This window comes from Talpa europaea (genome assembly GCF_964194135.1).
Source record: "Talpa europaea genome assembly, chromosome: 11".
NCBI classification, from domain to species: Eukaryota; Metazoa; Chordata; class Mammalia; order Eulipotyphla; family Talpidae; genus Talpa; species Talpa europaea.
In genome coordinates, this window is record NC_140078.1 from 20,372,299 (window position 1) to 20,386,087 (window position 13,789).

The following is a 13,789-nucleotide window of genomic DNA, read 5'->3' on the forward strand; positions in this document are numbered from 1 at the left end:
AGAATAGAGGTGGTTCAGTAAGGCAAAGTGGGCATATAGTTGGGATACAATTTTACTAACTAGATTTATTCCATTTTTGTTTTAAAAATACATTAGGAAAGTTTTAAGGCACAAGAATAAGAATGTTGGCTCTGGTAGTTGGAAGAAATGTTGGCTTAAGATTTTCACAGAGTAAGTTACTAAAGTCTGCTGATCCATAGGGTCAGATCCTGTATGCAATAACTAATTAATGTCTTTTGGCCAAAGATTCCCATAACACCAATGAGGACAATGTGTAGAATCCAGTTTTCAAGATTTAAAAAAATCCCTTTTTATTTCCAAGTAACTTCTTTGTATTTGTTAAGTCAGTAACACATAGCATTTTACAGGTTTAAATGGGGTTCCTATGTTAAAAAAGCTTTATTTCTGTAAAAGCCCAGCTATGTCATGGCTACTACACAGTGCCTTTTATCTTAAAATCAGTCCATCAGACAGCACAGTAAATACCAGAGAGCTGTATAGCTAATCAGCAGCCTCTCAAATATAACAATCAAAGGTATGGTTGTTGTAAAGGTTCCAGAGGCTGGAGGCAGCAGTCCAAAGAGCAGTAATGATGAGATGACAAATTGGGAGTGCTGTGACAGAATGGTGAAGAGGGAAAGCCAGGAGACACACAGTGCCTATAATATAATCAAAACCAATTTATTCATCAAGGGATGCAAACTCATGCCTTGAGGGGGCAGGCCAGTAATGAAGAAGAGAAGTGGGCTGGTATAAGAGCAGCAGTCCTGTGGACAGAGCCAAACTGCAGGGTGTATATTCTGTCTAAAGACATTTACATTCAGGTTCTTGTTTGGGTTAAGACACTGAATGACAATTCAAACATTATAGACCAAATTCAGCCTGTAAGCTCCCCGTTTACAAACAGTTCAGAAAAAAGCAATCATGTCTGTGAGGATGCCTAGGGTTCAAATAAGAATCCAGATATGTCTGAGAGAAGAAAGTACTTTCCTGTTCATAATGCCTCCTGGACATACCGGTCAAAGACTGATGACCTCCCAACCTCAATAGTGCTGCTATAAAGCTGATGGGAAGTGTAGTGTGCCCAAATAATTTGTAATAAGTACCACAAAGCAATGACATCATAATGGATTCACTTTTTCTTTTTTTTGGATCACTTTTTAAATAAGTAATGGGGGATTAAAATCTACCACTAAAATATCCTCACTTAATATGCAAAAAGGGAGGTTGAATAACTAGTGAGGAAGAAACAAAACACAGTGCTTTGTACACACAGGGGCATAGCCTGTATGTGAAAGGTTTGTGTGTCTTCAACTGTGTTACAGGGGAATAAATTACAAATCACTGCTCAGAACAAGAGTTATCAGGTACAGAGATAATGTGGCAGTTGACCATGGTCTATAATACCTAGACATTAACTTTAGAAGCTTTTCCCTTTTTTTCTTTTCTTCTTTTAAATTTATTTTTATTTCTAAACAATATTTGCTTTCCCCCACCCTCAGAAGCTTTTCCCTTTTCAACATAATTTTTCAGCATTTAGAGGACGGTGTTACTATATAATTAGAGAGGAGTACAACATAGAGGGCTTCAATAATATTGGTCTTGCTTATTATTAAGCTGGGTGTTAGGTCTATGATTGCCTTATTATTATCTATATGTTTTTATATTTTAAAGAGTCATTATAAAATTTTTATTTAAAATAAGCTTGTTTTAGACTCTGGTAGTTATCTACTTTGAGAAAACCCTAGTAGGAAAGGCTGCAAGAAATGTAAGCAAGCAGGATTAAAGTGAAAACATCTTTCTATTTAATCTTATTCCATTTTGGTGCCAACTAGAACCTTGATACTGATAACAAATAAAGAGGCATTTGACATGTCAGTCTGATTTTATCAGGACTTAAAATAATGAAGAGTAATTTGAGATCTATCTACATAAATGCCTTCAGAAGTTATTTGAAATTTTATGATATATAAAGACAAAGTTTCTAAACAGTAAACATACTGTATCACTAGAGTAGCCTAGTTAGGAGACAAAATAAAATGCTGTTTTCTTGATGAGAAGCTTTGCAATGCTATATAAATGATAGTGTATAATCTTTAGCTAACTTTTTATCACCTGTTGGTCGGTTTGAAAATTCCGGCAGTTTAGGGCCTGTGTTGTCCAAGTTAATTCCTTGTTCTCCAGGCAATGGCTGTTGCTCGGCCTCCTCAAGACCAGCTGGACGAGTATCTGGGGTACTAAAAAATAAATTGCACATTTGAGAATAACTTGTATAGTTTATTCAAGAAACTAGTTTAACATCCCCCTTCCATTTCTGAAGAACTTAAATTTGTTTGCATTGTCATCCTTACCATTATTTACATCACTCTAATACATTTTATGCCAAATATTCATTGTCACAAAAATAATCTGGCAGTTTCATTAAATGTTGAAGTCCACTTCATCTAAAAGCATGGATATTTACTCAAAGTGCTTTCTACAACTTTCTGATATGATTTTTACATTATCATGTAAGCCTTCGATGTTTTAAGACCTGATGATAGTTAGTTTGTGTTATCAATGTTATAAAATACTGTTCCTATGAAAACCACACTAGCTTTGGTGTATCTGTCAAATTCAACCTGGGAGTAGACATAGCTTCTTTTTTGTGGATATTACCATGGTGGTTCTACCAACTCATAGTATCTTGAAAGAATGTGTAGGTTGGCTGATGAAAATGGTATTCAGATGAACAAAAAAAGGAGACCACCAGAACAAAGCTAATTAATTTTGCTGCATGAGTATTTATAGGCATCCCCACTGGCTTTGGGATGATTTAATTTCTCATATGGATGTATCTGAGAATTTTTAGTGGGGAAAAAGAAATGAAGAAAAATATTATCTACTAACACCCACATTTTCAAAGACCTTATTTTACTTATAATCTTAATGCTAGTTCAACTTTTTCCCCCTATCTTTAGTTTCCCTTTGCCCTGATATTGGCCACTTACTTTTAGACAGTATTTTATCTCATTTTTAAATTAGGTAATTTATTTTTTTTAAAGATTTATTTATGTATTCAAGAACTGGGATACAGGCCAGAGGTGCAGGGAGTGAAAGGATTCACCAGAGGCAGAGTGAGGAACAGGAACAGGCAGATTGACTGAAATACACTGCTGAGGGTGAATCAGGAGGGGTCTGCTGTGCCATGTGGGTAGCTCCCTGGCCAGGGATCAAACTCGTGCTGCAGTGGCTGAGGATAGCATCATAGGTTGTGTCTTAACCCCTTGTGCCTCCAGGGAGGCCCTAAATTAGGTAATTTAAATTCATTTAAAAAGACCTGGCACATGGAATTTAGAAGCTGAAATGTGGCCTTGGCACATCCAGATGCCAATATAGATTTGCTTTTCATATGACTTCTCACTTGAAATTATAGAAAAGATTCTACAGTAGTTTTTACTTTCAAGGATTTCTATTGCTAAAAAACATGATATCTGGTTCAGTCACCTCATGTTATGGAGGAAAAAACAAAGGCCCGGTTAGGTATAAGAGTCAGGCTCTAGAGTTCTACAATGCAAGTGGTTAAGTTGGGAATAGATGCTCTACTTATTAAACCTACTATCTCCCTTTCTTAGGAGTCCTGATGGCTCTTTCGATAATTTGTATCTCTAACAAGCAAGCAATCTCCTGGTGAAGATAACAAAAATACATATTAATGGCAATTGCAAAACCTTGCAATTTTACTCCCATCTACGAGAAAGAATAAAGGTCCTAAATTTCAGTTTAATGATTAAAGGAATAAAATCCAGTTCAATCAATATTCCTTTTGGAAACATTTTATCAAAGCCAAAAACGTGACTTAAATTGACACTTAGCTTCAGGAAATGAAATAGAAATTGTTAATTGCCCTTCCTGCTGTGATCTTACAAAATAACTAACCTGGAAAACCTTTACCAAAAGGGCAACTGACTTAAAAGATTCAATCATCTTAGCATGAGGTTTTAAGTTTCTAGGGATGATAAGCAGTCTTTAAAAGAAAGGCACCAACACAAAACACCATTTCTATTTGAGAGAGAACAGGGAGTCTCCACAGGCAGTTTTCATTTCCAAGACACATTCTGCCTTTTTGGTTCCCCAAGAGTAATTATAAACCTGAGTTGCTTTGGAGAGTTGTGATGTGGTAACACTGGCTACTTTTCAGGCTGAGAGCCAAAACTCCTGAGACTAAGACTTAAGAGATATACAGCTATCAGTCAATTGCAATGTATGAACCTTGTTTGGATCCTTAATTGAACAAATTGTAAAAAAGAAATTAATTTGGGATAATCAGGGAAATTTGAACACTGGATATGTAAGAATATGAAGTATTAATTTTTCCAGGTGTAGAAAAGATATTGTGTGATCATTAAAAAACCATTCTTTTTTCCAGAGGAATATGCTAAAATACTTAAAGTAAATTTGCCTTAAAACAACCAAGATTAATGGATGAAAGCAAGATAGGCTCTGGGCTGATAATGGCAGAAGCAGGGGGATTTCACTATACTATACTATAAAATTAGAATATATACTTTTATGTTAAAAAATTTCCATCAAGAGCCTCCCATGGTGGTGCAGGTGGTTGAGCACCGCGCTGTGAAGCTGTCCACAGCCTCTGCAGTGCCGGTTCGATCCTGGCCGGCTGGCAAGGGTCCCACATGATGCAGCAGACCTCCCCTGTCGCGCCCGCTGCTCCCCTCAGCAATGTGTTTCGTCAGTCTGCCTGCTCTGTTCCCCGCTCTGTCTCACCCTCCCGCGCGCATCTGGCCTATACCCTGGTTCTTGTATAAAAAATAAATAAATCTTGGGCCTCCCCGACGGTGCAGCGGTTGAGCACTTGTTTGCGAAGCTGTCCACAGCCTCTGCAGCGCTGGTTTGAATCCTGGCTGCTCCCTGGCCACCGAAGGAGGGTCCTACATGGCGCGCAGACCTCTCCTGCTGCCCGCTGCTCCCCTCAGCAGTGTACTTCGGTCCGTCTGCCTGCTCTGCTCCCCGCTCTGGCTCTGGTGAAGTCTCTCACCCTCTAGCGCTTCTGACTGTACCCAGTGCTTGTATAAATAAATAAATAAATCTTTAAAAATAAATAAATCAATCTTAAAAAAAAATTTCCATCAAAAAGGTTGTCCACATACAAATAAATATATAAGATTTGAGGCAAAACTATCATAACCTACTTTAGATCTTGCTGACTATTTTTCTTCTTCCGAGGGGGTTTCTTCTTCTTCGGTTTATTTGCGTTGGCATTATTTTGCTTATTGTTTACCCCAAAATGGCCTGCAGAGATGTCACTCTGCAATAAGTTGACCAACAATGGGCTTGTTAGCGTGACATCCTTATTGACTGGAAAGCCTGGATTCTGACCACACGACATCTGATTTCCATTGGGTGCTCCACTGAAAGGTGCATTGAAAGGCATCCCATGACCTGAGAAGTGGTTTCCCGAGGCACTATTTCCCTGCATGGCCTGCACATGGGGGGGGACCATGTTGGTTTGTTGCATGCTAACATCAGGCATCATCTGAGACAAGCTGACATCATTATTTGCTGTAGTAGCAGGATCACCATGCTGCTGAGTTAGGTGTGAGCTGGGCCCTGGTGGCCGCAACACCTGCCCCTGAATCCCCATAACCTGAGATGGACTGTTGTTCACAGGTCCTTGCTGGGGCAGCATCTGTCCTGACATCTGTCCTGTAAACTGCACCATGTTTCCTTGCATGTTTGGAGTTGGTCCCCTCATTATCTGTGCTGGTCCCGACATAACATTGGATTGGTTCTGAGTATTAAACTGTTGTTTATTCCCTTGCATCTGATTGGTCATGATCTGCTCTATCATTGGGTTCTGTTGGAGCAAAACTTGCCCCTGAGGCCCAATCATCTGGTTATGTGTTGCCATCATCTGTGGGCCCTGCTGGGGGAGCATCTGCTTGGGTGGGGTCATCCTTTGGGGTGAAGGCCCAAGATTTTGGCTCTGAGGGTTCACCATCATCTGGCCCTGTGGCATAAGCTGGGCCCTTGAAAGGATCATAGGATTCTGAGAGTTCAAGGTTCCTTGTTGCTGGACCATCTGGCCTTGGGAGGGCACAATCTGCTGGTGCATGTTCATCAGCTGAGATGGTGGGCCCTGCTGGGGCTGGCCTTGCATGTTGCCCAGGTTCACCTGTGGAACCCCAGAACTACCAGACTGCTGGTTGTTCATGTTGCCATGAATTCCCATGAGGCTGGGCTGCATCATATTTGGTGGCCCGTGGGACACCTGCATCTGATTTTGAGAAGGACCAGCTCCTTGGCCACCTTAAAGAGAGAAAAAAAAAAGCAGTTTCAGAAAGAAATACTATCACCTTATTAAGATATTAAAATTACTGTAGTTAGAAAAACACCAATCACCTATATATATCCACTTAACTAACATTAGTAAATGTGTTGTGCTTGACATACTTTGTGAAGGTTTTCTGAAGTATGGAAATGTGACTATGGGATAATGGTTTAACTATACAATAGAGAAGAAGTCATTTCTTTATTCCTGTTTGGTAATTTAAAGATAACATTTCCAAGATTAATAAAGTTTAGTTTCTTTCAGATTAAACAGGCAGCATCTTTTTTTTTTTAACTTTTTTTTTTTTTAAGATTTACTTATTTATACAAGCACTGGGTACAGTCAGAAGCATGGGAGGGTGAGAGAATTCACCAGAGTCAGAATAGGGAGCAGAGCAGGCAGACTGATGAAATACACTGCTGAGGGGAGCAGCGGGCAGCAGGAGAGGTCTGCGCACCATGTGGGACCCTCGCCCAGTGGTCAGGGATAGAACTGGCGCTGCAGAGGCTGCAGGCAGCTTTGCAACCCAGCGCTCAACTGCTGCGCCACCGGGGAGGCCCAAGCATCTTTATTTTTAAAAATTACTTATAGCTACCTTAAGATGAAGAAAATTAATTAAAAGCACTGTAGGCTAGTAAAATAAGCTCTGAGTTAGATGAGTCAGGGAAACAAAGGATATGATGCATCCATTTAGAAAAATCTCAACAATGCTGAGAAGACATTTAAGGATCAGATGATGGTCCTAGTTTTTTAAAAAACTAACTTTGGGGCCTCCCCGGTGGCGCAGCGGTTGAGCACTGGGTTGCAAAGCTGCCCGCGGCCTCTGCAGCGCCGGTTCGATCCCCGGCTGCTCCCCGGCCACCAGAGGAGGGTCCCACATGGCGCGCAGACCTCTCCTGCCGCACCCGCTGCTCCCCTCAGCAGTGTACTTTGGTCCTTCTGCCTGCTCTGCTCCCCGCTCTGGCTCTGGTGAATTCTCTCACCCTCCCGCGCTTCTGACTGTACCCAGTGCATGTATAAACAAAACAAACAAACAAATAAATAAACATGCCTCTATAAAAAAAAAAGAAAGAAAAATCCCCTTTAAAAAAAAACAAAAAAAATAACTTTGATTCTTAAAGTCTCAAAGGTTATGCATGTAATATCTGGATGCTGCACTTTAAAGAACACCTAATACTTCCTAATGACAGGTCTCTTCTGTCACAATGTGGTAAAAATTATTTAATCCTGATTTGGAAGCTGAGCCTCTAGTGGAAGTTAACTGACAAGAGGACCCAGAAGATATAGACAGAGGACGTTAACATGGGATGTTAAAATTTCTGTGATCCTCTCCTGTGGTAGTCCCTAGGCACCAAACAGGGTATGTTTTATTCTTCGTTTTACTCAACAACTGTTAGTTATTATATCTCCCCTTTCTTTTTTCACTTTTAAATGGGGACTAAAAAGGAGTTAACCACAATGAAATTATGAGGCCAGTCCATACTCCAGTAGGGAAAGCAAGGGACAAAGTGTCCCTTGTTCATACAATCCAGAATTTCCCTGAATCCCAAGATACTTCCCTCGAAATTTTTGTAAATGATCATATAAACTCTAAACTTGAACTCCATGGCAATTGTATATACTATACATACTCAATAGCAGTGTATATTCATTTAATCAATAATTATTTATTGAGTACCTACTATGTACAAGGCACTTTTGGTGCTGATATAATATTAATAAACATCTGATCCCTTAAAGTCTAGTTGAAAAGAGGGGCCTCCCCAGTGGCGCAGTGGTTGAGTGCTGGGTTGCGAAGGTGCCCGCAGCCTCCGCAGCGCCGGTTCGATCCCCGGCCGCTCCCCGGCCACTGGAGGAGGGTCCCACATGGCGCGCAGACCTCTCCTGCCGCCCGCTGCTCCCCTCAGCAGTGTACTGCGGTCCTTCTGCCTGCTCTGCTCCCCGCTCTGGCTCTGGTGAATTCTCTCACCCTCCCACGATTGCGCTTCTGACTGTACCCAGTGCATGTATAAACAAAAAACAAACATAAATAAATAAAACATGCCTCTATTAAAAAAAAAAAAGTCTAGTTGAAAAGAACCATAATAATAGACAGACAAGTATTTTTTCAGAAAGAAGTAAAGGTCATCAAGAGAAATAAAACAGGATAAGAAAACAGAGAACAGCAGACAAGAGTAAAGGTATTTTAAGATAAATATGGAAGTCAAAACAGTATGCCCATGTGAAAGACACCATATAAAAATACAAAAGAGCTATGTTTGGGCGGAAGAATTATAAATGATTTCATTAATGTTTTAAAACTTCCTACAGAAAACAAGAATTCATACAACTCAGGTATACAGTTTTGCATTAGCAGAAAGGGAAAGTCAAGTAGTTTATCCTAACCCTCTCTCTCATCCTTCAAGAGGTAGTATGAATTTATTAATACTTTTTTATTTTTTATTTTTTGTTCACTTTTTTATCATTATTATTTTTCAATTTTTATGTTATTTTTACATCATTTTTCATTTTGTACAATGTATGCATTTTCATCTTGGTTATAGTCCCCATACAATTCCCACCCCCCCTTGTTTTTATCCTCCTCCCTCCCCCGCCCCTCCCCCCAGTGTATCTCTGGTTTATAGTTGCTTGTTGATTTTGATTTTTTTTAAAGATTTATTTATTTATTTATACAAGCACTGGGTACAGTCAGAAGCACAGGAAGGTGAGAGAATTCACCAGAGCCAGAGTGGGGAACAGAACAGGCAGAGTGATGAAATACACTGCTGAGGGAAGTAGCAGGCGTGGCAGGAGAGGTCTGCGCACCATGTTGGACCCTTGCCGGTGGCCGGGGATGGAACCAGCACTGCAGAGGCTGCAGGCAGCTTCCCAGCCCAGCGCTCAACCACTGCGCCACCGGGGAGGCCCTTGATTTTTTCTTTTTTTTAAAAGATTTATTTTATTTATACAAGAGCCGTGGTACAGACTAGATGCACGGGAGTGTGAGAGTATTCACCAGAGACAGAGTGGGGGAACAGAACAGGCAGACTGATGAAATACACTGCTGAGAGGAGCAGCAGGCAAGACAGGAGAGGTGTGCTCACCATGTGGGTTGCTCTGAGGCCGACCTGGATGGAAGTGGCGCTGCAGAGGCTGTGGACAGCTTCACAGCACCACACTCAACTGCCTGCACCACCAGGGAGGCCCTGATTTTAATTTTTACTTTATTATAATTAGTCTTTTTCCTAGTCCCTTATTTAGGTTTTCTTAATTCCTGCTATGAGTGAGACCATCTGCTATTTTTATTTTTCTTTCTGGCTTATTTTGCTGAGCATGATCCATTCCAGCTCCATCCATGTTGCTGCAAATTCCATGAGTTTATCTTTTTGATGGCTGAGTAATATTCCATTGTGTATATGTACCACATCTTCTTGATCCAGTAGAAGGAAATAAAGGTGAAACACTACATGACATACACCTCAGTAACATCTTTAAAGACACATCACCCAAAGCAGTGATAGTGAAGGCAAAGATAAACAGGTGGGACTACATCAAATTAAAGAGCTTCTATACAGCAAAAGAGACAGCAACCAAAACAAAGAGACATCCTACCGACTGGGAGAAAATTTTTGCACACAACACTAATAATAAGGGACTGATCACAAAAAGCTGATGAGACTCAACAAAAACAAAGTAAATAATCCAGTCAAAAAATGGGCAGAAGAGCTAAAAAGAAACTTCTCCAAAGAGGAAACGCAAATGGCCAACAGGCATATGAAAAAATGTTCAACATCACTTGTAATCAGGGAAATGCAAAACAAAACTACAATGAGATACCATCTTACACCAGTGAGAATGGCACATATTAAAAAAACTAGCAACAACAAATGTTGGCAAGGATGTGGCGAAATAGGAACTCTCCTGCCCTGCTGGTGGGAGTGCAAACTGGTCCAACCACTATGGAAAGCTGTGTGGAGATTCCTCAACCTGCTAAAGATGGAACTTCCATGAACCAACAATTCCACTCCTAGGTATTTACCCAAAGGACACAGAAATATTAATTCCAAAGGGCACCTGCACCCCTATGTTTATAGCAGCACTATTTACAATAGCTAAGCTATGGAAACAACCCAAATGCCCCAAAATAGGTATTTATTATTTTTTTAATATTTATTTATTTATACATACAAAAGCTGGGGTGTAGGCCAGAGGTGTGGGGGGTGAGAGGATTCACCAGAGACAGAGTGGGGAGCAGAACAGGTGGAATGACTGAAATATACTGCGAAGGGGAGCAGCAGGCAAGACAGCAAAGGTCCGCTGCACCATGTGGGTTAGCTCCCTGGCTGGGGATTGAACTTGGTGCTACAGTGGCTACAGATAGCTTCATGGTGCTGAAAATTAACCCCTTGCACCACCAGGGGGGCCCAACAGTTTGAATTTAAGAGAAAATTAAGTTAGGGTTTTTCCTTCCTTAGTAATTTATAATTAAAGTTAGAACTGCATAATGTTAACTCTAAGTGGGATGGGAGTTCAGAAAATATTTGAGTTTACTCAAATAATCCAAACTCCCCAAGTGAGAAAGGGTTCAATGCATTAGTCATGTGGCACCTAAGCAATGAGAAACTTGAAGTCTAGGCTTATACAATACTGCTTTACCAATTTTTAGCCATTCTGCTCCCACTTCTCCAAAATTTCTTCTTACACACAATACACTATTGGCATTAAATATGCACTGATTGAGATATGATCTTCAAACCTCACAGTGTATACCAGAATTTCAATACTCATCATAAAAATGCTAACATGTACTACTTAAGATTTAAAAGTTGCAGTTGTCCAAAATGCCAGATGCCTCCCTGCCTTTGTATCTGTAGTTCCCTTTGTAAGAGCCACCTTTTGTACTTTCACCAACTCAGAAGTTTGCCCATGGGCCAAGTCAATCCCACTAACAGTGTCTAGACACTGCCATATTCAACTGTGTACACATTGTGGCTACTGTCTGTGCAATAACAGCAGCAGAGTTAAGTATCTAAAACTCTTGCTATCTGACTTAATATAGAAAAAAAAATTGCTGATTTGAGCTCTAACTCAAATTTCATCTCCTTAGATATGGAATGAATAATTTCTATGTTCCAGAGACATTTTAACTACTCTTGATCTATCAGCTATTATCCTAAAAGAATAACTATTTGTGGATTTGATATTAAGGGGAGAGACCAGAACTTATATTTATCTGTAACTTCTTGTTGTCCATCACAGTATCTATCACATAATGCTCAATAAATGTTGGCTTAATAAATCACAGAAAACAAACCTGCATGCTGGACATTTTGATTTGCTTGCAGCTGGGGGGCTCCTGAATTCCCAGGGGTGGTTGCTGTGGTTGAAGGCACCTGACCTTGCATAAAGTTCGGATTGGCCTGTCCTGCTGAGAAGCCAGGTGGGAGGCGTTTAGGCATTCCTTAATAGAAAACAATGAGTAAGGCAGTTACCTAGCAAATTTATACTCTTGCTTAGATATGGAATGAATAAGGAAGGATGAGCTGCATGAAGTCTCCACTGGCTTAGCTCTCTCTGTCACACTGGTAAAATCTTTAATAATAAGGTTGGGAAAGATGGTTAAAAAAATCAACACAATCTCTTACATGAGCATTGTCAAAATGAAAAAGAAATACTAAAAAATTTACACTTAGAACATGCCAAGGAAAAGATGGCAATCTGCTCCCTAAATGTGATCTGAGGCCACGTCACAGCAAGGTTTAGGGCTCACTTTTCTCTGTAGTACAACAGACGCCAAAACTTTACATACTTTAACACAGGCACAAAGAAATATGCTAAATTATTTCAAATCCAAACAAATTGGTAAGAAATACTATAAAACAAAGAGCTGGGTCCTGATATTAAGGATAGGTGATTTTTTTTCCATTGAGGGAAATGGATGACAATATCTTTTGTGGAAAATTTCCCCCCAATAGTATACTTGTCTCTTTGGAAGAGATAAAAGATTAGAAACAATTCATAGGAGATTCAATGTAAGACTATATTAAATTTATCATTATGCCTTCCCCTTACAAAATTTGCTGCAATTCTGACAGCTATGGTACCAAAAATGTGCTCTAATGAAGTCTTACTAAAGTATTACTTCCTTTCATAGGAAGGTTTAACTTTAGAAAACAAATTTTTAAAAAGGAGACTCTCAGAACCCACTCATTGTTTATAATGTGGGCCTTGATGTGGCCAGATCATCTAGGTGAGCACATCATTTGCTCTATGAAAGCATCAAGACCTAAAGCTCACTTAAAATTTTCATATTAGTCCATTAATTTTTTTTTAAGGGCCAAATTTTCAATGTCCTGAAAAACGCTTTATAGACAAATATGCATTTGTCATTTCTTTAGCAGTGACAAGTCCCCATTTGCATGCTTCCATTGTAATTAAATCAATCGTCACTTTTGCAGGAGGACCACCCAGCTTCAACTGATCCAAGGCGAGATGCCCAGAACAGTGAAGTTTGGAGCTAAAACATCTTGCATTTTCTAAAAGCCTCTTAGGGTTCAAATATTAGAGCCTGCATGTCAGTAAAATTAATTACAAGAGAGTGAAAAGACTGATGAGCAACTTAATTTCACCAGAAACCATGGGAACATGCCTTTGCTATGTTGCGCTAAAGATGCAAGGGTTTTTTTCTGGGTAGACAATGGGTGTCTTTTGGTGGGGGGTGTTTATCAGATGACAGTATTACTGACACTCTCTATACCTTACTGAACAGCTCCAAGCACATTCATGTGCACTAGATCAATGATTAATAAGAATAAATAATAAACATGGAGATGGATAAATTTTACTGTAATCGTTTTACCTCTCACACATTAAGCTCCATTGCTTTTTCTTCATACAAGAGGCACCTTACAAAATAAATAAATAAATCTCCTTTAGGTATAACTGGTGGAATTCCCTCTCTAAGGAGCAGGCATTGGCATTATAAAACTATAAAAGTCAATGAATCCTGAACTATTCACCTTTAATACTTTAATCAAATTTAACAAATACCATGCTTACTATTTTAGTAACTATCAAAATTGAAAACAAGAAGGGTCTTCTCCTCAAAGACCCTGTACTTATTCTTTTCATTTTTCTTTGCTACATAATCTTAATTGTTTTCAACAGTTGAGTAGTTTAAGTTGTTAATAAAATGCATGTTTCTCTTGGACATTTAAATATACTAGTAGATCAAGCAAAAATAATTTGAAAAACAAAATGAACATCTCTATATTGAATTTTACCTGCATTTTTATCCAGAGGGCTAGTTTAAATGTAACCAGTAAGATGCTGCATAATATATTAAGTTAATAATGTATCAAGTTAACTAAATTCTACCGTGTCACCACTATATCAACAAAACCAAAAAATTACATCCTTATTTCACTCCCTCCATTAACTCTAAAAATTAAAGTCCTACTAAGATCTAGCTCCAGTAAATTT

General features: G+C 39.4%; 1 protein-coding gene across 2 annotated transcripts in view; it reads right to left on the minus strand.

Moving 5' to 3' along the window:
• The window catches only part of NCOA6 (nuclear receptor coactivator 6), a gene marked incomplete at both ends in the record, with an annotated part of 56,088 nt that overhangs the window by 20,207 nt on the left and 22,092 nt on the right, over nt 1-13,789 (minus strand). For both annotated transcript variants that reach the window (XM_084246930.1, XM_084246931.1), the window contains 3 exons: nt 2,116-2,237; nt 5,190-6,306; nt 11,622-11,768. In XM_084246930.1, the coding sequence (XP_084103056.1) occupies nt 2,116-2,237; nt 5,190-6,306; nt 11,622-11,768 (1,386 nt within the window). The remainder of the gene's footprint in view (nt 1-2,115; nt 2,238-5,189; nt 6,307-11,621; nt 11,769-13,789) is intronic.